Source organism: Etheostoma spectabile, chromosome 4 (assembly GCF_008692095.1).
Source record: "Etheostoma spectabile isolate EspeVRDwgs_2016 chromosome 4, UIUC_Espe_1.0, whole genome shotgun sequence".
In the NCBI taxonomy this organism is placed as follows: Eukaryota; Metazoa; Chordata; class Actinopteri; order Perciformes; family Percidae; genus Etheostoma; species Etheostoma spectabile.
The window spans coordinates 27020629-27046610 of record NC_045736.1 but is presented as its reverse complement, the minus strand read 5'-3'; the positions used below and the strand labels follow the sequence as shown (position 1 = coordinate 27046610).

General features: G+C 41.0%; 1 protein-coding gene across 3 annotated transcripts in view; it reads right to left on the bottom strand.

The window, feature by feature from the left end:
- Positions 1–25982, bottom strand: part of ndrg3a (ndrg family member 3a) — a 45049-nt gene that overhangs the window by 8705 nt on the left and 10362 nt on the right. For 2 of the 3 annotated variants that reach the window (XM_032514193.1, XM_032514194.1), the window contains exons 2-3: positions 17074–17158; positions 14922–14954 (exon numbers count right to left, since the gene is read on the bottom strand). In XM_032514193.1, coding sequence (XP_032370084.1) covers positions 14922–14954; positions 17074–17130 — 90 coding nt within the window. In that variant the 5' untranslated portion in view covers positions 17131–17158. Of the gene's footprint in view, positions 1–9620; positions 10003–14921; positions 14955–17073; positions 17159–25982 lie in introns of those variants that run through there. The other variant, XM_032514196.1, reaches the window with a different exon arrangement.

The window sequence follows — 25982 nt, the reverse complement described above, 5'->3', positions numbered from 1 at the left end:
ACATATTCCTTCATTACCTAACTAATAAGCCTAGCCAATGCAGTTGTATTTCTTTCAAACTAGCAAAGTTACATAAACAGGGAACTACATCCTTGTACGTGTAAAGGGTGCACAACACATGTATGATCACTAGAGATAGAAACTAAAAGTCTAGGGCTGGGCGATATGACGAAATATATCGCCAAAAATATAAAACAAATGTCTATACATTTTTCTATAATGATTTCATTGTGATGTCAAAAAAACAGTGGCCTAACTGTGTTAAGACAATATTTTCGCCATGTGGATTTGCACCATGTTCTGATCCTTGAAGTTTATGTTCATTTTGCACCAAAGTTCTTAATAAAATGGAAAAATACTCAGTACCTTATATTTGTCAAGTATTTGATTCACACAGGAGTGTACAAAAATAGGTTTTACAATGTGGTTATTTCTTTTTGATTATTTATTGAATTACAGGAAAACATGATACATTGTGATATCCTTATTGGGATATGAAATTATTGCCCAGCCCCACTGGTTTGGACATTAATGGAGTTCTCTGGTATGGAGAGATAAGATACAGGCTGTGGATACACAAACCATATTATTAGTAGCATCAATTCATTTAAGCATGTTTTATACATAGGAGTTTTGATAATTGATCAATTTCTGCCATAATGACTGATAAAGTAGGCACGTGTGAAAAAGGTACAATAGTTAAATCTACAACAATGCTTGAACAAAGCTTGAACACAAAAGTGATTACTTTATTCACAAAACTCAAACACAGGAGACATATTCCATATTTCCTAGGAAAACACCCGATAACCACAACACATTTAGAGTTTCTATGTCCGATTGAGGAACCAAAGCATGCACCTCTTCTCCACCAAACATTCCTTGTACCTTTAGACAAACAAAGCACAGAATGAGCTGTCTGGGAAATGGTCTTTTCATCCGGTAAAATAGTCATTTTATCAGAGTGTATGAAGCTCAGAGCAATTTCACAAGTATGACACTGCAAAAAAGAATGGAGAAAGACCCATCAAAATTCAAAGCGCTCAAACCAGCTTCATTCTCTCCATCTTCAGTACAACACAGTGCTGCTACAAAAATAAATTTGATTAACATAAATTGGGGGAATTAGTTAAAAGATGACACAGCTAAAACAAATCACAGGCCCTATTGAATGAAAGAGTGTAGGAAGTGACATAACGGGAAGTGTGATAAAATACAGGTAGTGACAATGCCAGTTTCCAGAATTCCTTCAGAATCACAGCATCCCAAACACGCACACTTCCCAAGGTCAGTATGATTTGATGCTGTATACAAGGCTGTGCATGACGTAACAACGTGCATGTGTGCTGGGTGGGGCGCTCAGCACTCGCCTGGTCTCAAGGCCCAGTGGTCATCAATAATAAAGAGAGCGATAAAGAGAGAATATGGCCGCCTAGAATCGAGCTCCCAAAAGGAATGACCCAAAACCTCGACATGTGATAGATAGAGGCTACTCTAAGATGATAAAAGTGTGACTGAGAACTTTCCCTTGGCTCGACGTGACTCAGATAAGTTGTACATGGCAGCGGGGAAAAGCCAACGGCAGCCTAGGACGCTACGAAGTAACGCTAGCAACATGGCGGACGCACAAGACAAACAAGAAGAAATAACTAGCTTGGCTGGCCCGGGTGGTGATAAATGTAGCATGGAGGCAGGCGTTTTGTCAGCAATGCAAAAATCGATCGGAAAAGCTATGGAAGAGCTTGGACATGTCAGTAAGTTACTACTGGTATTGCAATCTGATATTGACCAAGTTAAAAAGGACAGCGCGGGCCTCCGCACGGATGTTAATGGCGTCATACAGCGTTTGGAGGCAGCTGAGAGTAGGATATCTGATCTGGAAGATGAAAACGTGGGCCTTCGGCAATTGGTGGAGGGAAATGTCAAGAAGTGCTCAGTGCTTGAAGCGGCCCAGCAGGATGCCAACTTTCGGGATAGACGCCAGAATTTGGTTCTGGTTGGTTTGAAAGAGAAGTTGGAAGAGAGCAAACTGGAGATATGTGTGAGGAACATCATTGTCGAGGCTCTGGGCGTGCCGGTGGATCAGGCACAGTTACAGCGGGTACATCGGGTCCCGGGCGGACCGGCGGTGGATGGTAATCGTTCATCGAGACCTATTGTCATCCGCTTCTTGTGCTTCTTGGAGAAGGAGAAAGTGTTTGCTGCCGCCAAGCGGAAGTATAGGGAAGGGCAGGGAGTGGAGTGGAAAGGGTGCAAACTTTCCTTTTTCCAGGATCTACCACGGGAGTGGACTGAGAGGAGGAAAAAGTTTTCGGAGGTGAGGGAAAAATTGCACTCTCTGGATGTGCGGTTTACTGTGGCACCACCGGCACAAATGCGCTTTACCTGGAAAGGGAAGAGGATGAGATTCGACGATCACCGCCGGGCAATGGCATTTCTGGAAAAAGAGGCGGTTGGAGCCTCCAGCGTCAGCGACGCGAAGGATGGAGAAGAACAATAAGGTTGAATATGTCAAATGGATGACGGATTGCTGACCGGCTGCCCGATTACCTCTATATAGGTTACCTGGTTCTGTTTTCTATTTTTTTTATTTTTTTTTTATTTTTTATTTTTATTTTTTTTTATTTTTTATTTTTTATTTTTTTTTTATTATTATTTTTTTTTTTTTCTACCATAGATAAGAGGGAAGGGTGTGTTGGAGCATGAAAAACCAGAATCATGGTAGGAGAGAATGTGTTCATACTGGCCTGTTGGAAACAGCAAATAGGTAAATGTACACGTTTTAAGTGGGAAAACATAAGTTTGTTTACTGGGAATGATAAACGAAGGCGGTACTGTGTTTCATATAGGGGGGTTGGCAGTGGCAGGTCGTTGCCAAGTGGTGGAAAGCATTGATGATAAGGATAGTAGCTTTGAATTATAGTGTGAGGGGGTTTCTGGGGGGTTCTTTGGGCTGGTCATTCAACGCGACTCACGGTCCAGTTGGGGTAGTTTAGTTTTTTCCCTTCGGTTTAGGTTAACAGGGAGGTAGGAGTTTAAGTTTTTGCATTTATGTTTTTTAGGTGGATGTGTTTTTTTTCCCCTATGGATGTTTTTTTGTTTTGGTTGGTTTTCTGGAAGTATGTTCTGTTTGTAAAATGTGGGGCACATTATGTGTCACTGTTTTGTTTTTGTTTGGCAGTTGGACAACACCCTAAATGTCTAGTATTAAAGGTGATTGATTGTGTAATGTGTAGGTTTTGGTCAATATGCTGGAATATAAACTGACTTAAGATATGGCTAATTTGGTAAGGTTTATTAGTTGGAATATAAATGGATCACATAACCCTGCAAAAAGGAAGAAATGTCTATCCTATCTTAGATCTCAACAAGCAGATGTGGCCCTGATACAAGAGACACATCTGGTGGAGTCAGAAATAGCTAAATTTAAGACAGGATGGGTGGGACAAGTGTATCATAGCTCTTATACTAGCAATAGATGCGGGGTTGCAATACTTGTACATAAAAAGTTGAATTTTGGCATGTTGAGACAACATAAAGATAATGAAGGTAGGATAATATGTGTTGAGGCTAAAATAAATGGAGTTAAGGTTAATATATGCAATATATACGCCCCAAATAAAGAAGAACCAGCCTTTTTTTCATAGGGTTAATAAAATGATGGGGGAGATAGCGGATGGTCACACGATCATTTCTGGGGACTATAACCAGGTACAAGATGGGGTTTTGGACAAAACGTCCTTCACAAATAGTGGGTCGAGAGACAGAAGAGCCATACATCTAATGATGAGAGACCTGGGCCTGGTGGATATTTGGAGGCTAGTGCATCCTAGAGATAGGGAATATACGTTTTATTCAAATATGCATAAAAGCCACAGCCGCCTGGACTACTTCCTGATATCCAAAGATCTGGTAGAAGGAACGGTAGACTGTGTGATTGGACCCATTGCATTAACGGACCATGCTACTGTGCAATGGGGAGTACGTTTGGGTTTGGATGCTATTAAGTCTACTAGATGGAGGATGAATGTGTCATTGCTTCAGGATGAAACTTTTGCCAAATTACTGGGGGAAGATCTTAAAACATTTTTTGACATTAACATAGGATCAGTTGAGAGATTAGGTTCAGTGTGGGAGGCATCTAAGGCCTATATAAGAGGCAAAATAATAGCTCATTCGAGTAAGAACATAAAAGACAGTAAAAAACGAGTGATGGGATTGGAATCTCGGCTGAAGGCTGCCGAAAAAGAACTGGCGGATAATTATTCTGAGGACCGTCTGAGAAGAGTGTGTGAATTAAAATTCCAGTTAAATGAGGTATACAGTAGAAAGGTAGAATATGCTATGTTTAGAATGAAGAGTAACTTCTATGAGAGTGGTGAAAAAGCCAGTAAACTGTTGGCTAGGCAATTAAAAAAACAAGATGCTAGCTTTATAATACCTGCGATTAAAAATGCTAATGGGGAATTAGTAACAAGTACAAAGGACATTAATGAGGTATTTAAAGATTTTTATGTCACGCTTTATGAATCAGGAGTGGATCCGTCAGAAGAACAATTTGAAGCCTTTTTTGCTAATATAAATATCCCAAAATTGTCGGAAGGACAAGTAGCACAGATGGAGGGAGATATTACTGAAGCAGAAGTCAGAGAAGCAATAGCGTCACTGAAACCAGGAAAGTCACCGGGGCTAGACGGGCTACCAGTTGAATATTATAAGAAATTTGTTGATTTATTGGCACCCATTCTGACGGAAGTATATAAAGAGTCGTTTGATGTGGGGCAATTACCAGAGACATTTAATGAGGCGTTGATTACATTGATCTTGAAGAAAGACAGAGACCCTACAGACCCAGGGAGTTATAGACCCATAAGTTTAATAGATGTCGATGGCAAAATTCTTACTAAGGTGCTTGCCACAAGAATAGAAAGTTCTATGTGTTGTTATGGGTCAGTAGGGGTTTTTTTAAAAGGGGGCCTTATCAGAAATGTTGGCGGTTTTCATCTTTTGGGCAATCGTAATGTGACACGCCCCACGCAGGCCTCATTGGGGCGCAGAAAAAGCATTTACAGGGTAGAAATGGCAACCTTTTCAAACTGGATGTTTGATTTGGAGGGGATTTCATTAAAGGATTAAAATATTACTTGTCCCTAAGGCATCTGTTTAAAAATGGCCGAAAAACTCCCTTTTTTGGCGTTGAAGGCAGAAACAGGGGGGGCCGTTTAGCCGTGCTTTTCCTATATTTCGGAACCGTTAGCTGTAGCCAAGACGATCAAGTTTAAAGGGGGGGGGGGGGGGGTGGTGGGGCGGAAAATAATTGTTTTTATGTGCGAAATTTTTGCTTTTTTCGGACCGGCTAATTCTATTCCATAACCCAAAAAGATTGAACCTTTTCCCCAAAATTTTGGAAAAAGATTTTAATGGCAGAAAAACAGAGGTTGGGGCCGTTTCAGGGGCTTTTCGCTCTCAGAGCTCTCTAATTCAATTTTGTGGACCCAGTGGGAAATGAAAAAACCTGGATTAAAGCTGACTGCTGACTTTCCTGAATAATGGAAAAAACTGATGCCTTTCTTAAAAAGATGAAAAAAAGTTTTGGGTAGATGGAGATAAATTTAATTTTCCCCTTTTGGGGGGGAAAATTTAAAATATTTAAAATGGTGATAGCGCCACAAATTTTTTTTTATCATGATGTTGCCATTTATGTCTTAGTGGAAAATTAAAAATATAATAAAAAGGTTAAGGATTATTTGTGGAATGGAAAAAAAAACCCAAAGGTAAAATTTAAGAAATTTTTACTAAAAGGGAAAGGGAGCTTGGTCTTCCAAAAGTAAAAATAAAAACTTTGGGTTTTTAATTGGGTAAAGGGGGAGGGATTGGGAGATTATGGTTCCACCGGATTGGGGGAAAATTAAAATGGCGTGGTGCTCCCTCCAAACCCAACAGGGTCCTCTCAAGTTTGGGGTAAGGGGGGAAAAATCCTTTGAAAGCACTTAATGGGGGGGTGTTGAGATACAAGGTTGATGGGGGGAAACAAATCAAACAGGGTACCCCCTATGGGATAATCCGGTATTGCTTAGGTAAACGTCCTTGTTGGGTTGTGGCAGAAGAAGGTATAGTGTGTTGAGGATCTATTAAGGGGGGATCTTTTAAAATATCGGAGCTATTGGCAATTTTTTTTTGGAGGGAAGGGGGGAATTTTGGGAAAAAATTTTTCAACTGAGGGGCAGGTGCAAGGTGTTCCGCCAAATGAAGCAGAGTTTCTAATATGGGGCAAATCTTTTTAACTTTCCAATACCGGGAGTGCCTCAACTTTACAAGAATATAAGTTTTGATGTGAGCATGAGAAACTTTGATTTTATGGAAAGGTTGGTGTGAAATAGACCGGGAAAAGGCGTAATATTTCCAAAAGGGTTTGGGTGGGCCCCTAGGGGTTTAGAAACAATTTTTCATTATAAAATTTTTCATGAACTATATACTCCCAGAAGCTTTCAGAATGGGGTTGGAAAAAGAAAAAATGGGAAAGGGAAGGGGAAAAGGGACATTTTTGCAGCCTTTTTGGGGAAAGTCCCCTGGGTTTTTCCGTTTGGAAACAGTTTGTAAAAGGGGGAAAGGATGGGAAAAGTTACCCGGAAACCCACTGTCGTTTTTGGGAGATTGTACACTTTGCCGCAGGGGAACGCAAAGGGGCGCATGCTTTAAAACCCCAGGCCTTTTACGCAGCAAAGGGTATTTTTAGGAATTTGGAAAGAGTACATACACGCCGGGCTCACGATGACCAATGAGCGGAATTGCACCCCGAAATTTATTGCCGGAGACAATATCAAGGGGGAATTTTTTGTGTGGGACTATTTTGTTTTTATTTAAGAGATAAACTTAAGCATGTGTTTGGGAAACATGCTTTAAAACCCAAGCGATAAACATAAACAATGTAGGGGACAAGGGGGTTGTCCTTTTAAATTTGTCGTAACTGCCTTTTGCTTCTGTTTTTTTTTTTTTTTTTTATTTCCCTTTTGGATTTGGGTTTTTTTTTATTTTAAATGTTTTTGTTAAAAATAAAAAAAAACACTTTTAAAGAAAAAAAAATAATAAAAATAAAGAGAGCGGGCCCGTGCGGACGAGAGACATGGGTGTATGGCTGACTGACATAGAGGGATTGTGACTCTTAACTGTTGCCCCTCCTTGGTTCCCACTACAGGTTATCTGATGGATGTTTCACAATCTCTTCAGAAGAGATGGAGTTACATTCTCAAGGACAAGGCTGCAGTGATTTACATCTGCAATCTGTAATGGACACAGTAACACAAAAGGAAAAATACTCGCAACGGAATTAGATATCTTCATTTGTGTGGGTGTTGGTACAGAGATTAGACTGTCGCACAAAACAGGGAAACTATGTAGCACACAGTCAGTAAGGGTTGCTTTTTTATTGGTCTGCAGTCTACTGTTACTGAATAGAACTTCTCAAGCTGAGATGGAACAAACCATGAAGAAACACTCCTGCTGACAGTAGACCTTGCACTTATTTGAGGCCTTTTCACAGATAATGAAATGATTTCTGCAACCTCGGCCTGGTGGGTGGATAGGTGGGGGTGGGGAGGGGGGACGGGACGGGACAGGCCAGAACAACCTGTTGTAGACAAAGAGAAAAGTCTCCATTGCTGCCGATTTTGTTTTTAACACAAGGACAGTCAAGGACACTCAGTTTAAGAAGAGAGGATTTGCACTAACAAACAAGGCAAACAGTTGTGCTAATGCCTGCCTTCTGTCATGTGCATGTACTGTACATACTCCAGAGAAAGCAGGCATCTGCGCCATACCACTGATAGGAAATGATAACGGTGAGTGGATGTGGATGGGAGGAAATAGAGCGTGAAAGCAAGTAGGGACAGAGACAGGAGGAAAGAGAGAGGAGACAGGGGGAGTCCTATAGGACTAACAGAAGGGTGTGCCTTAAAACAGAAGAGGCGCATTGCTTTAATTGTTGTGCCTTTTAAGCCATGCCCTGGCACAAACAAGGGTTGAGAATCATGGACAAAGGGCTATGGAAAGGGAGCGAAGGAGAGGGTTTTTAATCTATCCATTAAGCTCTTGGCATAGTGTAAAAGCTGTATTGATCTGGGAGTGCTGCCTCTCACCATTTCCTTTCATATAATATATATATATATATAATATATATATATATATATCTCAAACACACACATACACACCAAGAAAACAGACATCAGACATGGGGTGGGGCTAGCCTGGACAGCTAGAGGGGGAAAAGAGGGAGAGAATTGCAATGGTAGCAACATTCATAGCGGCTAGTAGTTGGACAATAAGAGTGTGTGTGGGTGTTTGGGGGGTAGTAGGTGAGATAGGAATACTGAGTAGGGGTTTGTGCTTTGAGGAGAGGGGCTTCTGGAGGTTGCCCGGGGCAAACACTTGGACTCTTGGGTTTTGGTACCAGAACAAGGAGGGTGAGGGAGGTGAAAAAAGGAGAGCAGTATGTCATGCTGTTCCTCTTCCCGCAATCCCTCTCTTATCAATCCCTCCTCCCCCTCCTTCCTGTTTTCCACGCCCTGCCAGGAACGGCACCAATCACCCCCGAGGACAGCATTACATGGCAAGAAACACGAAGCAGCCTGCAAATTAATTCAATGTACACACAACTACATATGCATAGAGACACATACACACATCCATGTCTCTTATGCATGTTCTCCAGTGGGATCATGCCAGGTACATGCCACCCTGCTCTTCTTTGACACAAACAGCCCTCACCACCTGCAACACACACGTGTCATTGAAGCAGTAGGTTGAAACTACAAACTCAAAGTCTCTGCAGGGGAGAGAAGGAGCCGCTACGCTGGTTTTGAGGTGTCGTTTCTACAGTGTTTTGTGGGGTGAGTGACCTTCCAGCTTGTTTTCATTGATAAAAGAATAGGGAAAACCATCTTCAACCGTTCACGGGCAAAACACGCATTCCTGCAGCTTTGGAAAAACACATAAATGCCCCCTTAAACACAAAAATACCAACAAGCCTACTGATGGATGGACACCCACATACTGACAGGCACGTACACATTTTCTGGGCATTTGCAGATTCAGAGACACTTGAGCACGACAAACATGCATCTTTCATATCACATTAAAATGCACTACTGCCCCTCAGCATGTTTAGGCTGTGCAGACTGCACACATGGGTACCGTGTGACTTGCAGGAACACACACACACACACACACACACACACACACACACACACACAAAACCCACCACACACACACACACACACACACACACACACACACACACACACACACACACACACACACACCACACACACACACACACACACACACACACACACCACACACACACACACACACACACACACACACACACACACCAACACACCACACACACACAGCTGCCTAGAAAGAAAAAGCCCAAAGTCTTAGCCGTCTGCTGAAGGTGGTGACAAGAAAGACTCCCACCAGCTTTTCCTTCTTAGAGCCAGTTGCTGTCTCCTTCTTTGGGCAAACTGCACAACAACCTTCCCCCTAATCTTAACCAGAACCTCCTGCTGCAAGAACTCAGCCAGGTGTGTCAAGGCAGGCAAGATACATTTGTCACTCACCACTCCATTCCCAGAGCATGCAATCTGGTCCAGGTCCAGAATAGCTGACATGTTTTTCCCAAGCAGGAGAGGAGTGTGTTATGCTATGTGCAAGTGTGTGCTCGGCAGCTTTGAAGATCCCTAAGAGGAGGAGGAGGGCGGGAGCGTTGGTAGGAAGGGAGGGATGTAGGGTGAGGCGGCTAGAGCAGCAGCGACAAGGAAGATGAAGAAGAGAGGGAGGAGAAAGACACAGCAGAGGGAGTACGGAGGAGATGGGTAAATAATCTGAATGGAAGCAGAAGGGGAGTGGACAAGATGCAAAGAGAACGAGAGAGAGACAGAGACAAGAGGTAGGAAATAGAGCAGGAAAAGAGACAGAAGGGGGAGGCGAGTGAGACTGCAGTTTGTGCTTGGTAGTCACAGTGCGTCCGTACATTCAGCCACCGGTGCGTCTAATTGGATTACAGAGGGTCAGGTGGGTAGGGGGAGAGGGTGGGGCTTAAAGGAGAGAAGAGAAGAGGGGGGAGAGTGGGAGGATGAGGGGTGATGGGGTGCAAAGGATGCAGAGGCAGTCCTGGAAAATGGGCAGGCTGCTGACGTCACACTGTAAAACTGATAAAGTGAAGAGAGAGGAGAGGAGGTTGACTTTGACAGCTCGCCCTGGGCTGTGTTCTGCATCAGCAAAATGGCTGCTCATCGCTATGAATTAGCAACAATAGTCTCCAGATTTACTTTAGCTTCACCTTGCTGAGGGTAAAGACTATAAGTGACCTTAGCATCCAAATAAGAAATACCTCAACATTAATATCCATAGGCAGACCCTGTTAATAACTTATATTTTCAAGAGTCACTCAGCAGAACTAGCGTAAAATGCAGTCTGACATACACCAACAATAGCTTTGCTGAAAATGTTGTACATACTGCAACACTACTTTATCATGTAAATCATCTTGCAAAGCTCCAGTGTTCATTTCAGTATTGACATTCAAAATAATGAACCTCATGTTTCAATTTTACTTATTATTAGAAAATAAACCCACAATGAGTAACTATTTTTATTTAACATTCACAACCATGCATAATCTATTTTTTCTTAAGCTGCCTCTGAATCATTTGATCCACATAGTTTATTGATATCTCCTTTTCCACTCTTCTCTGTCATCTGCACAAGTGCTGGCAGTGCAGGTTGTCAGGCCTTTGTTTTAGATAGGCTGCTCTGTGCAGCCAATGGCACACATGTGAACAACAGAGTGGATGGGACTACAAAGTCCATGGGCACTTCATTGGTTAGTCAATGTAGAAGCAATTTGGGTTGTAACCGGCTGTTTCTCCTCTAAATTGTTCCTGTCCTAACCCACAGAGGGTGCCATTGACACGCATGCAGTATATGTACATTTCGAGAAATAATCACTTTACATACAGACTAAACCACTAAAGTAATACAAGTATCAAAAATACACCTAATATGAGCCATACAATATGATGCCAAAAGAGATGTAAGCATTGTAAGGTTTGCAAAAAACGTAATTAATCTGTTTAGTTCCATCTCCAGTCATTCAAGCCAGATTGTGGTGAGGACATGACTAATTGTACATATAAAGTGATGCCAGATTATTGGGTACATGTGATTGGAGATGATACGTGTGACCGAACATGTTTAGCCTTTCCTCGACAGGGCAGGCGCCTCTTTGTGTCATAAACTGAGTCACTGTGCTTCATAGCAGGACTCTGCAGTCTGAGGAGTCAAACAGGCACACAGTGACGCTCTGGGCGTCGTAGTTAAGTTCAATGTAGAGCTTTGCATTAACCCTGCCAGAATCTAAGGTTTGATTTCCAGATGGCCAAGCACATTTTTTATTAAACTCTCCACCACATGACATGACATGGTCTATTGCATGATAGTCAATTTTACCCTCTTCTAAGATGATGGCAAAATCTGTGCCATACACTACTTTTCTGTGATGCCTAAGCCTACCTTTAGGATATTTAAAACTTAGAAAATCAACAACAAGAAAAGCCCAGCAGACTAAAAACACATCACACAAAAAATAGCCTGCCAGCCACACAATGGACAGGCTTATGGCGCCCTCTGCTGACCTTAATGAGACAGTGAGGATTTTAAAAAGCCAAAGACATGACTCAGCAGCAAAACAAAGTAGACCGCTTCTTCTCATCGTGTATGGAATGGTACAAGGGCAAATTGAGAAACGGTATCAAAACTTGACAAAACCACAACATGTGAAAACTAATATGATATTATCTATACACTATACTGTGTGTAATAAAAAAAATAAAATAAAAAAATAAAAATCTAATCATGAAAATTATAAGCTCACAAAACATTTTGGAGACAATTACCTAAAACGTCACATGCATTCAGATTCCATGGACACCATCTGAAACTTTTTGCTCTCCACAGCAAACACCATCAACCCTAAGATGTTCTATTTTTAAATTGTACAGTCAGCCATTTCCATTTCCTTGAGGTAACTGTGTTCTCAAGTATGCACTTTAAAACACAGCAGGTCCCATGGGTGGAGGAGGCTGACTCACACCTTCCTCCCCTACTCGCTTCTCAGTAGTGTAAGCAGGACATCTTAAGGGGCACAAGACTGCAGAACCACACCCTCTAGGTTCTCCTCTCTGACCCTACCTCATCGGCCACCACCACCATCAACGCCCCCCTTCTCATGCAGGTGCAGTGGGTTTTGACTCTTTGACTGTTGCAGTACCTATGGGCCGCCTGTGGTAGAAGTCTAAGCAGTAATCAACAGGGAGAGTAGCTGGCTTTGTCCTCTAGCTGCTGGAATGTCACATCATTGTTCAGAGTGATGGTGTAGAGGTGAGGACCCCTCCCCCACAAACAGACAGACAGGTCTGCAGCTAATGCCTTGTGCTACATGTGGGCTCTGGTTGTTCGTGTATTACTAAACTGTGACCGTGGTAGTGAGGTCCAATGAAATTACATACCTTACAAAAGACCTTTTGATTTTTTTAACATCACATTTAAGTTCATATTAGTTCATCTCTAACCAACAAGCCAAGAATTTTCCTACACTTGCAAACAAAAATGTACAAGATTTAAATAGCAATACATATCTATTTAACACTGAGAAGAACTAGAACCACAGTTGAAAAATATGAAAGGAACATATTTGAATGTGACCAATATTTTTGGTATAATACAGCTTGCGATCACAATTTATCCTAGAAATTGTGGCTATTTGCTCAATCGGTAGTAAGCTAACTCTCCTATGCTCAGATTTTACGCCAGTATAACTTAAAACATAAATATACATTTTCATGATTACAAAATAGTATTAGTTAAAAAGAATGTATATCTGCCCGTTAAAACTCATTTACATGTTTGAGTTATTCCCAAGATTGCGAGCTAATTTGACAACAGGCCTATTTCACAGCAGACATATCGAGTTCGTAGAAAGACCAGTGAGCAGTGATAGGGAATCGACATGCATAATATCAGGACCCTATTTCAATCGTTTTTGATGTTGATATTTACACATGTGCTTTTCCTGCTGTGACATGTCAAAATGTCTTCCATTAAAACAATATTATCTATAAACTTCTCACTTTGTTAAAGTAACATTTTTTATAAACTGTATATACTTCCAAATAATGTTCAAAGAATCATCAGTTTAAAGATGTTTGTTAATAATTCCTTTGGACTCCTGATTTGACTGTGAGGTCAAAACGGCTGCCATGGAAATAAGGTCAAATCAGCTCAAGTCTGCCTCAATACCACTGGGACAAATTCCGGTCTTGTCTTTCTCAAAAGTACAACTGCAGGACCTCAACTTCACACAAGAGGATGAGTTGACAGAAATATGAAATTGAAAATGTGACCAGCTGAGGGAGTGCAGCATTTTATGAATGTTAATGTATTAGTGACAAAGCAGACAGGAATAGAGCATGTAGCATGTCTGCTCCAGCTAACATGTTTTACTCTCATCCCCTGCCTGCAGCAGCTATATTTAGCTCTGGTGGGATGCTGGAAGCAGCCATGACTGCAGAATATGAGAGGGATAAAAGATTTAACCCTTTGCAACCATGGTGCTGATGAAACACAGCACTCCTCAAGCAAGAGACACTGCCAGAAACATCCAATTGCATAGCACAGAGGCGGAGGGCTGGTAATCCCATTCCCCATGCAAAGAAAACATCAAAGAAAGGGATCTGGAACAGTGCCTGCTCAAGGCCAATGTCCCTTTTTACTGAATGATAATTATTCTTACATTATCACATAAAAATACCCGACTTTGCTTGAAAGACTTACTGTGAAAATGCAAGCACAGTTTCTGTAACACAAACATTCCCACAATCTTACTGTGCAAGACATTAGCTGAGACAACTACTAAAAGATAAATGAAATCAATGCACTTCTCTTCCTAATATTTAATAAGAAAGTATACTGTGTTTTGAACTGTGACATTGTCATTTTCCTTACAGTAATAATAAAGAATGAATTATTATTATTATTTTTATGCTTTTTGGTCAGTGGATCAGAGGTAGAGAGGGTCGGCCCTCAACCACAAGATTGGCGGTTTGATCCTGGCTTCCTCTGGCCACATGTCAAAGTGTCCTTGGGCAAGACACTGAACTATAAGTTGCTCCCCCGACGCAATGAGGGTGTCCACAGCTCCTAATGCTAAGGATTAGTTAAGTGCAGAGATTGAGTTTCACTACATTGTACTGTACCACTGTATGTAACAAATAATGAAGTTTATTTTTCTTTATGAGTAATCCAGAATAATAACTTGTAGAAAATAGCTTGAATACATTGAAAAGCAGTCCTCAATTATTTATCTGAAAACGTAGCTTTACCAGGTCATGTGATATGCTACCGCAGTACTAGGCCTGCACGATAAATTGTTATAAAATTGCGATCCCAATTCACCCGTTTCACAATGTAATTTTTAAATAACTTTGATTTTTTTTTTTTAAATGACTTTGATTCTCATTACATTTTACGAGCCGACTGCATCATAAACTCTACTACTTCAAAGCGCTGCAATTCTCTATGTTTACAGGCATGTGGTGATGTGGTGATAATATCTATATTTACATTATATACACCACCGCTGACTATCCCCCGAAAAATCCTATATTTCACCAGCATGTGTTGTAGTAAAGTTGGATGAACAACATTCAGATGTAGGGCAAGAAAACAAATGGGTTTAGCAGTAGGAGGGTGGGAATGGGGCCATGTCCCCAATGCCCCAACCCCCCTTCCACTATCACAACAGCATCTCCTCCAACCATGGCACTGCAGTGTTTTGTGTAGGAGCAGTAAGCAACACTCACCTGGCAGTCGAAATCTTGAAAGTTGCGTGCATTCTGCAAGACAAGTAAAAGAGGAGAGTTAGAATATAAATAGGCTTATAAATGCCATATTTCTATATACATATAAAGCCAATACTAAGACCTATTGTACTTATGTAAGACTCTGATGGAGGTTTATATATATATATATATATATATATATATATATTAGATGGATGGCACAGGATGTGTTGGTTTTTTCAACATAATTTACATAATGCCATAAGTATCCATGTGTGAACAAAGCTCCTAACAACTATTGGTTGGTAATATATTTTGTCATAATTAGACCTAAACATTTGCTCATTATGTTGCAAACAATAACCATGTCTTTTCAGTTTGATTACAGCACATTTTGGTAGCGGGATCCAGATAGAGAACTGTGCCCAGATTACAGCAATATCTGAATAATATGATTGGGTGTGACATACTGCAAGGAGCACTTCATTTAGTTGTTAATGAATCTGTTGGTTCAACTGATTGTGTCATCTGGATACATGATTGTGGCAATCTTCTGATCACAGCAAGTTATGACTGCAACATCTCATGTTTTTAGGAATTTAGATGTATTTGCATCATATCACCATAATATTTGAAATTAATTTAGCTTTCAATATCATTAAAACTTGATTCTTAACACACGTTACATAAGTAATGGTGAAGCATTTTTACAGTCTTTTCTCAGTTGGTTTCTGTCTTTATTCAGACAGCAGGAAGCTACAGAATAGATGGTAGAAACAGGAAAGTGGGCAACAACAAAGAAGATTCTTGTGGGATTCAGTTGTAGGCCAGACCAGTAGGGTACATATTGGTAAAGAGACAGATGGTGGCTATAAACCTCTCCCTTTCTTCTTCCTACTGAAATAGCTATTCAGCAGAAATCAAAGTGAAAAGATGTTTCTATCCGAAGTCTACACTATTCCGTTGCAATAATGCAGTTCTTGGGTGTTAAAGAATTGGATCATTATCACCTTTTTTAATTTTAGATACAACATCAAAGTCCAGGAAGGAACAGTGAATTTCTTTGACTATAGTGAAGTGAACCTCAACATATTTGCATTATTTCCATGAAGTAAATACCACACAATAATTACTAAAATAAGCTTAAGGTACTAGTAATCTGACTGGCCGAAGTTGTGATGCAACTGTGCTTGTACATTTTATTTATTGTTATGCCAAATGTTATACATTTGTCTTATTGTGTTCTCTTAAGCATGTCCTACTTTGAAGCAACTTTAATCACATACATCTGTAACATTTGCAAAAGGCACTTATGTTGTTCTTTACTGTTGTTAAAGCTACTTTGCTGCTGCAGACAGTACTCAGTTCTTCCTCATACCTGGCAAAATCATCAATGCAATCATTCACAAATGTGTATATGGCAACCACTAGGGGGAGTGAGAGGTCAGTACCAGTATCGTTCATTCAGATGGTTTTAATGATGTAGATTCCCCACCCTGTCACCTCACACAAGAGACATCTACCTAACGCAGCATGCAGGTGATACAATCCCTTCAGACCTGATACTTCACTACTCACTTCTCCTGTGAGGCACCATTTCTCCCTGACTGTGACAGTTGCCTGGGGGGAGAACAAAACAGTCTTTGTAATCAGCTAATCAGCTGTTGAGATGGAGCAGGGAAGAGGAGGCCACAAGAGGATGGGAATAGCTTTCATCTGCCATTGGTTTTTTTTTCTCCTCCATACTTACTTCTGTTTTTGCTGTCTCTCACTTGCTACAATCTTTAAAGCTCTAAGAAATAATGGGATGAGTATCTCCTTTGATCTCTCTTCATTCTTGCTTGTTTGTCTTTTCTGTCTGTCTGCGTGTCTTACATTATACTCCCCGCTTCTCTTCTTCTCTCTTGCATCATTCCGTCAACAACCTTTTTTTGCTCTCTCCTTTCTTTTCCCACTCTACACAGTCAAGCATATATGAATAATTCACTTTGATGAACAGGACTGCAGAGTCTGCATGCCTAGTGTACTGTATTTACGTATGCATCTGCCTGGGAGGACCATATGAGGTGCTCATTCCCTTTAAATGTGCACCACGTGTGTGTGTGTGTGTGTGTGTGTGTGTGTGTGTGTTGCCTCAGCAGTCGGTCACTGTCCTGACCTACCCACAACTTACCTTATTGGTCAGCAGCGGCTTGATTTCATTCAGCTGTACATCCTGCAGCTCATCCATCTTCCTTGTCCTGTCCCTGTCAACCACTCTGTCCAGGAAGAAAAAGAGAAAACATTATGCTCACTAATAATAAGCATCAGCAGTTAGGAATGAACAATGGTAAACTGTGAGAGCATTGGATAAACACCGCTGTTGTTGCACAAATGAAAATGCCCATTCAAGGCGAGGAAAATGTCACTATGTATTAAGTCTATCTTTCTATGTACTTTTAAAAATGAATAAATAAAATTTTTCACAGAACTGACAGAGGAAGCCTGGATTAATATCCAATTTATAATTTGTTATTTTGTATGGTGTTTTTGATGTTGCTGTATCTAATAAATTTTTCTTATTAACAGTTATGTTGATTTTTTTTCAAATATACTGTTTAGTCAGTGGTTCTAAAACTGGTTGGTATAGAGTCACCACTGTGGGGGCGTCTTGAGCAAACCTAAAGGTGTATGAATACAAATCATGAAGTGAAAAAACAAAACAAAAGTGCTCTGTTGATAGCAAGGCTATCTTGCAAACATGAATATTTTCTTAATTTTGTATTGTTCTATTGTATTGTTAATGACTGATGAAAATGAAATCTGATCTTGCTGGGGTGGGCGAGGGGCATGATTTTCATTTTTCAGAATGACAGAAAAATATTGAGAACCTCTGGTTTAGAGTATATAATGTCAGAAAGTAGAAAAAATGCCAAGATGATATATTCAAAGTCAATGGTATAAAACAATGCAAATTATTAAGAAACAGGAACTAAGTAATGTTCGGTTATTATCCATGATAAATGACATACAATTAATCAATGTTTCCTTTCAGTACTAGGTGCAGTTCAGGGCAACACAACCTACTCATTTGATACTGATCGATTATGGGATCGAAGGAGGTGGCAGCAGATAGCTAAGTCACAAGTCCAGCCCTGACAATATCTTTGTCCCCTTTGTACCCTTGTCTTCTTGACTCCAAATTGGCATACTGTAATTTGTATATTATAATACAAAGCCAGCTGGGAAGGGGATGGAGGATGTTTTCTGTATTAGTTTCTTCAGGAAAGGTCACACTTTCAGTGCACACACGTGGCGTGCAAACACACAAAGATGGCTCAGCCCAGGTTTAACAAGAAGCTCTAAAGCCCACCTCATTTGTTTTCCCCTTGAAGCCAGCCGTTTGTCCATGCACATAATTATTGTACAAGAACACTGACACTAAAAGTGTCCCCCTTCCTCACTTTCCCTGAAATTGTATCTCTTCGGCCTTGCCTGTTTGCCCAAGGTGAGGACAGGAAGTGGTATTGAATTACCTGGCTCAGTGTGGCTTATGTTGCACATAACAGCAGATGGAGCGTCTGCTTCTTCTAGGTCAATGCTTACAAATTGGCCTGCAGCGCACCACAAACAGCCTTGATACTAAAATATTGCATTTATCATGAATAGACGCACACGATGCACATAAAACAAACAAGAAGCAAGGGCAAATGTAATTGGGCAGAGGACTAGCTAAGTGAAGGAGCGGTTAAAATTACTTCCTGTGTCAGAGCCAAAATTCCAGATCGGCCCATCTGAGCTTTCATTTTCTCAAAAGGCATAGCAGGATACCCAGGGCTCAGTTTACACCTATCACCATTTCTAGCCACTGAATGGCCATAGGTAGGCTGGGGGAACTCATATTAATGTTAAAAAACTTCATAAAGTAAAATTTTCATACCATGATGGAACCTTTAAGAGAAATTGATTCTACAAGCTAGATTACTACAAACATATAAGCAGAAGAAGTTGCGCTACACACACAACCAAGCATACACCGATCGCACTCAGCTTAAGTGAAGCGCTGCCGGCTTGAAGGAGGTAAAAAAACAAACAAGAATGAGTAGGTTCATTCTCCCGGTTCAGTGACACGACTCTGCATAATTAACTGGTTCTTCGGTCAGTTTGTCAATTGTTGAAGTGCTGCCAGTCAACCTCCTTTTACTTAGCTACAGCCAGTCAAAAGATAGCATGGCAACTGCAGATGCAGGAGAACCATTGACAGAACTTGAACCCCCTCCTCTTTCACTTAAGTCGCCGGTGTGGAAGTAGTTTGGATTTCCAGTGTGTTATGTTGGGAACGTTTGCGTTGTCGACAAAAAAAAGCCACAGTTTGCAAGCTCTGTGCGTGTACCATCTTCATCCACTGGCAGCACGACTAACATGGCAGTTATCTGTGTGGTATCTGTTCAGCTGTTCGGAAATAGTTTAAAATACTTCATTGTTCAGAGAAAACTATGGACATAGCTGCTGTTTTTTGTTTGTTTTATTGTGAACTTGAATATCATATTCAGTTAAGAAGACTGCAGTTACAAAAAAGAATCTAGATGGTAGGTTATTATGCTAAAGTTTCCAATTGACTGAAGATATAAGTTATTTTTACATTATGTTGTTAAATGTTTAAAATTTGACAATGTAGTGTAGTACATTGCGAACAAAGGTCAGATATTATATTGCATAAAAGTCTAGTCTAAAAATGGCATAGCAACCTGTGCGTCAAAAAACCAACAAATTAAAAATCAAAATCGAACCGTGACCTAAGAATCAAAAACGTAATCCAATCAAGGACTTGGAGAATCTTGACACCTATATTGTTGAAGTATGAATGAGGACAGAGGACATCCTGCTCTAGCAACAGGTTGCACCTTGCTTGGAAACAACCAGGGAAGCAGATGGGTACAACTGAGCACAATCCTCAAATTACATAAAAGGGAAAAAAATGTAGAAACATCCAGTGTTGAAGTACTCAGCCATCAGCATGGGGAGTAAAAACATACCCAGCAAAATCCCTGCTGACAAATCCGCTCAATGGTGGAACTAAATAATATTTAGACAAGTCAACAAGGAAAAAAGAAAAACAAATATTCTGCATGCTTGAGCGGATTGAGCATATTGGCCGGATCAATCCAACACTTCCTCAGGCTGTCACAGAAAGTGGGATGGAGGCAAAAGCTGCTTTCATTGTAAACAGGCTAGCCGGGTAATCAAGGTGTTAAGGGGGGGGGGGGGTCAGGGTGAGCTTAAACCAACTGACAGACTGACTGGGTGGCTTTCATAGGCCAACCCCACTGACCCCTTTTACTGGGTTACCTAGACAAATAACTACCATCTCACCACACCATCATTCTGTGCTTCTTCCTTTGGTTTCCATCTGAAAAAAAAGACGCGTCTCCAGGGGGGCTCTAGCAGATCTTAGAACCCCTTAACCTTGCACCACATCACCAAAATGGCACTAGATCCCATTTAGCAACATGCAGCACCATCACCACCCTTTCATATCTACTCCATGCCTGCTCTGCCATTCAGCATGTGCAGCTGTTGCCATAGAGACAAAGCTGGTTGCCGATGTTTATTCTAAGCTGGGCTAGCCCCAAGGGACAGATGTGAGGCAAGGAGACAAGCGGAATAGATAGAGCTAGAAATGAGAAGAATTGATGAAGGGAAGCTCAAAACACGTGCTTTCAGCAGTGTTTACCCCTGACAATCGGGGACTCAAATGAGCCATGAAGACTGTCTAAATATGTCAGTAAAGCTTTGTGTAATTGTAATATAAAATCAGGAAAAGTAGTCCCAGATGACAGGAGGGAAATTCCATTTGCAATCTGTGCAGCGAGCATTGCCCCATATTCGCACCATACCATTAATGCTGCCGAGGATGGGGGAAGGATCGAGAGAGCTGATAACGTAGAACAAGTCCCTCTAGCCTCGACAACAGGTCGGTCTGTTGTGTCAGATTGCTCTCACAAATGGTTTCCCTGACATCAGAATCTGTTTTACTCAGCTCTTCCACTTGCAGATAAGTAACACACAAATTGTATTCCGGCTCTTACACAATTTCACTCATCTGTTCTTCAGGTCTATTCCCTGCACAGCATGCAGCTGCCACCAGGGCCTCGTCTCAGCGCTAAATATCATGCCATGCAGTGAGGGACAAGGAAGCTATGCTGGGTGAACAAACGGCAGCATAAACAAAACGTGCCCGGGGAAAACCACACAATGCCCTTTCTAAGCAGCAAAGGTCGGCCTTCACTATAGCTTAGCATCAGTGCTGCCTCTGGGAGACAGTGGATTTTTCAATTCTGACACAATTACTTGTAGCACAGATATGTTGAAATGCCAGTTTAATAAATAGATAACATATTTAACATATCTCCCTTTCTTGACAAGCACTTGCTTACTACCTCACACACATTATCCAATCTCTATGGCTGTAAGAAGAGGACCTTAATGCTAAGGTGTGAGTGCCAGAATGCATTAGTGGTGGGACAAAATATTAGATTAGATTAGATGATACTTTATGCATCCCACAACGGGGAAATTCCTTTGTTACAGCAGCAATTCTCTACAATGAAAGCAAAAACAAACAAACAAGTAAACACACAAGAAAAACAGGTAAACAATAGACAATGTGCAGAAAGGTAGACTGAAGCAAAGTAAGGTAAGGTAAAGTGAAGTGGCGTCACATGAGGTATTGTAAAGTAAAGTGCAGTTGTCCTCAATCAATATGCTAGCGCCAAATAGCAATAAAAAAATTAATTGAGGCACTCTAAATAGATTTCCCTGCTCCGAAAGGGGGCAACTTCATGGCTCGTCCAGGTGGCATTCAATACGTGTATGAGGGAAACTTGAACATAAGTTACCTAGCTGAAGAGAAAGAGGTTTCAACGGGATGGCGGACAGCAGTTTGAGGAAAATAACAGACGCCCGGGCCATGTTTAAGTCCAAAATCTTGACCCATAGTTGCTCTATAGTTCTATCATTTTAATTTACAGACTGAAAAACTGGTGCTGCAGAATTGTGCTGTGTAAGAGTTTAGACTTTTGAGATAAATAGAGAAAACCTGAACTTAACCTTTTCACTGGCATTTTGTATCCATAGTTAGACCAATATTGAGAAGTATAATTATAGGATTATCTAGCAATATATTTCCTTTATCGCAGAGTAGTATTGTGATATTATCTCTGTCATGACCAAGTATCTGGTATCGTATCGTGAGGTACCCTGTGATTCCCAACCCTAGAATGAATGCATGTGGACACAGAGGCATGTGCCAAAACACTTACTGTAGATTTATGGTGTCTCTGCCAACATAAAGGAGTCCTGTAGCTGCCATGTCAGCAGACGACACCAATAGATCGATGAACACATCCCTTACTCCTCCTCCCACCTTTCCTCCCTCCCTCACACATTTTCCTCCTCCTCCACTCTGTGCACTCTCCCCTTCTTTGTCTATCCATCTCCATCTCACCTTGGGCTGTCAGCAAGTCTAGGCAGGCTGCATGATCAATGACTTAGAGCCCAGCTCTGATGCCCCCCTTAGCCCCTTCAATTAGTCCTCTTTCCTCTTTATTTCCATGGCAACCGTGTCTTCCAATTTACTCATTGCCATCATTATTAACGTCATAGCCGTGCTTTCACTCAGACCTCTTTGGTTTCAGGATGGCCGAGGTGACACCAGCATGATGACCTCATATTAACCTACCTCTGGCTTTCTATGGAGTTTCTGACTCAGCCATCAGGCGTGTTGCCACGGTGATATAAAGTAGCCATCCTTAACTGTCCACACATTGCCAATTTAAAAGTGGGGAAAGGTTTAAATCTGTTATTTTTCTATTTAACTCCCTCTGCCACATAAAACAAACATACAAAGTGCAATAAAAATGGGCTTATGCTTGATTTGTGTCACTTCTAGTACATTGGCTCTGATATGAAATATGACATAATAAACTTAATAAACTGGGACTGTTAACCAGGAAAGCGGTACCCTGATAACCCATTATAATAAAATTCAAATTTTTTAGTTACAGAGTAAGGAAGGCATTTACAAATCACTGTAGATATGTGTCTTTGTGTGTTCAAATGCATTATGGTTTCTTTTTTATGTTTACTTCCCAATTCAGACTGTGAAGCTCTACTTGAAGGATGTTTTTTGTGGTATGCAAAAGGGGTTCTTGCTTGAAAGCAGCCCACAAAGTGCATACATTTAATGTTTACTTGCAGTAAAGGAATTTGACCATGAATTATTAAAAATTAGGCAAAAAAAAAAAAAAACAGTCAACCTTTATGCATTGCTGTGTTCCTATTCAGGGGCTGGGTCCTCCAAAGTCTGCATTTCTAGACTGAAGACATCATTACAGGCCAACGGGGCTTTTGCCAAATATTATTTTGTTTCCCAAATTTGAAGAACACAACTCAACGGTTTGTTGCTTTTAGCGATCTGGAAAATAGGTTATATAGACCTCTACAACGCATGTAGAGGTCTGTAATTGTTTTCATAGGTAAACTTCAACTGTGAGAGATTCTAAAATCCAGGGAATCACATTGTATGATTTTAAAATAATGAATTTGCATTTTATTGCATGAAATACAGTAAAGGCCAAAGGTTTGGTTACACCTTCTCATTCAATGCGTTTCCTTTATTTTCATGACTATTTACATTGTAGATTCTCACTGAAGGCATCAAAACTATGAATTAACACATATGGAATTATGTACTTAACAGAAAAGTGTGAAATAACTCTTAAATAGGACTTATATTTTAGATTCCTCAAAGTAGCCACCCTTTGCTTTTTTGACAGCGCTGCAAACCCTTGGTGTTCTCTCAATGAGCTTCATGAGGTAGTCACCTGAAATGGTTTTCACTTCACAGATGGGCCTTGTCAGGGTTAATTTCTTGCCTTATTAATGGAGTTGGGACCATCAGTTGTGTTGTGCAGAAGTCAGGTTGATACACAACCGACAGCCCTATTGGACAAATGTTAGAATTCATATTAAGGCAAGAACTAATCAGCTAAGTCACAGATTATCACAGAACGCTGCGCGGCCAGTTGAGGAGTTTTATTCAATCCGAGCACGGATATTGACTCATATTACTCGTATAATACTTGTACTCTGCAAAAGTGCTTTATTCGTACCGGATACTCGTTTCAGCCGGATACTCGGATCACCCCTAATCATTACTTTAAGAAATGAAGGTCAGTCGGTCCGGAAATTGCAAAAACTTTGAATGTGTCCCCAATAGGGGTGGGGGAAAAAATCGATACAGCATAGTATCGCGATATTTCCCGTGGCGATACTGTATCGATACACAAACGCCAAGTATCGATTTTTTATTATTTAAACTGCACATGAGAATTTAACTTTTTGGTAGTAGAATATCAAATCAGTTGCTTCTTCAGTCCACCAGATGGCGCTGTTTGTTTTCTGGTGAGGTCAGCGGGGTGACTGTCAGCGTGCAGGAGGATGTAGATAAAATAACATGTCAGCGTTAGAGAGAGAAATCAGAAATGCACCGTCTGCATTTAAATCAAGTGTTTGGAACTTTTTCGGATTTTTTACAAGGAGGGGACAACTGAGATGGATATGAGATGCGATTGCAAGGATGTCGTATGCAAATAAAATACTCAGGGAACACCACCAACATGAGGGCTCATCTTACACGCCACCATCCAGAGTTAGCGTTAGCCGAGGACGGTAAAGCCAATGCTAAACCAGCTCCGCCGAAAAACCAACCAACACTGGACACACTTAGCTTGACAAAGCTACCTCCAAATTCAGAACGAGCGAAGAAAATAACTCAAACCATCGCCTGCTTCATGTGCAAAGACCTGCGTCCATACAACGTTGTGGAAAATGAGGGATTTTGTCAACAAAACATTGGAACCAAGGTACGTAACTCTGTCGCGCCGCTTTTTCACGGATGCAGCCGTACCCAAGGTCTACAGAGAAGTTAAACTCAAAGTTCAGGAAAGTTTAAAAACAGCAGAACGTGTTGCATTGACTTGTGATGCATCCACCTTAATTGAATGCAAACAGTTCAGTTTGCCAGTTGTATAACATTTATAACACATTCATGAAAGTGTTTGTTGTTAGTCAGCTTGACAGTCACTTTTACAGCAATAAAATCCATGTGAGATGAACAGATGTTGACGATATTTCCTTTGGGGACAAAATAATGAAGTTGGAAAAGTAATAGAGTACAATATATCGCAGAATATCGCAATAGTTTAAAATCGCAATAATATCGTATCGTGACCCAAGTATCGTGATAATATCGTATCGTGGTGCCTCTGGTGATTCCCACCCCTAGTCCCCAAGTGCAGTCCCAAAAACCATCAAGCGCTACAACAAAACTGGCTCACATGAGGACCGCCCCAGAAAAGGAAGACCAAGAGTCACCTCTGCTGCTGAGGAGAAACCAAGAAACACAAGGAATGGACATTAGATAAGTGGAAATATGTGCTTTGGTCTGATGAGTCTAAATTTGAGATATTGGTTCCAACGGCTGTGTCTTTGTGCGACGCAGAAAAGGTGACCGGATGGATTCTACATGCCTGGTTCCCACCGTGAAGCATGGAGGAGGAGGTGTAATGGTGTGGGGGTGTTTTGTTGGTGACACTGTTAGGAATTTATTCCAAACTGAAGGTATACTGAACCAGCAAGGCTACCACTGCATCCTGCAGCGACATGCCATCCCATCCGGTTTGCGTTAAGTTGAACCATCATTTTTTTCAGGAGAGGGATGGAGTGCTGCGCCTCCAGAGTCACCGGACCTGAACCCAGTTGAGATGGTTTGGGGTACATAATTGCACACGTGTTCATTCATAGTTTTGATGCCTTCAGTGATAATCTACAATGTAAATTGTCATGGAAATAAAGGAAATGAGAAGGTGTAACCAAACATTTGGCCGCTACTGTACATATTTGATCACCTACCAACCAGTAAGAATTCCAGCTCTCACAGACATGTTAGTTTTTCTTTGAGCAGTCCTCATGTTCTCCACTCATTACCTGTATTAACTGCACCTGTTTGAACTCATTACCTGTGTAAAAGACACCTGTCCA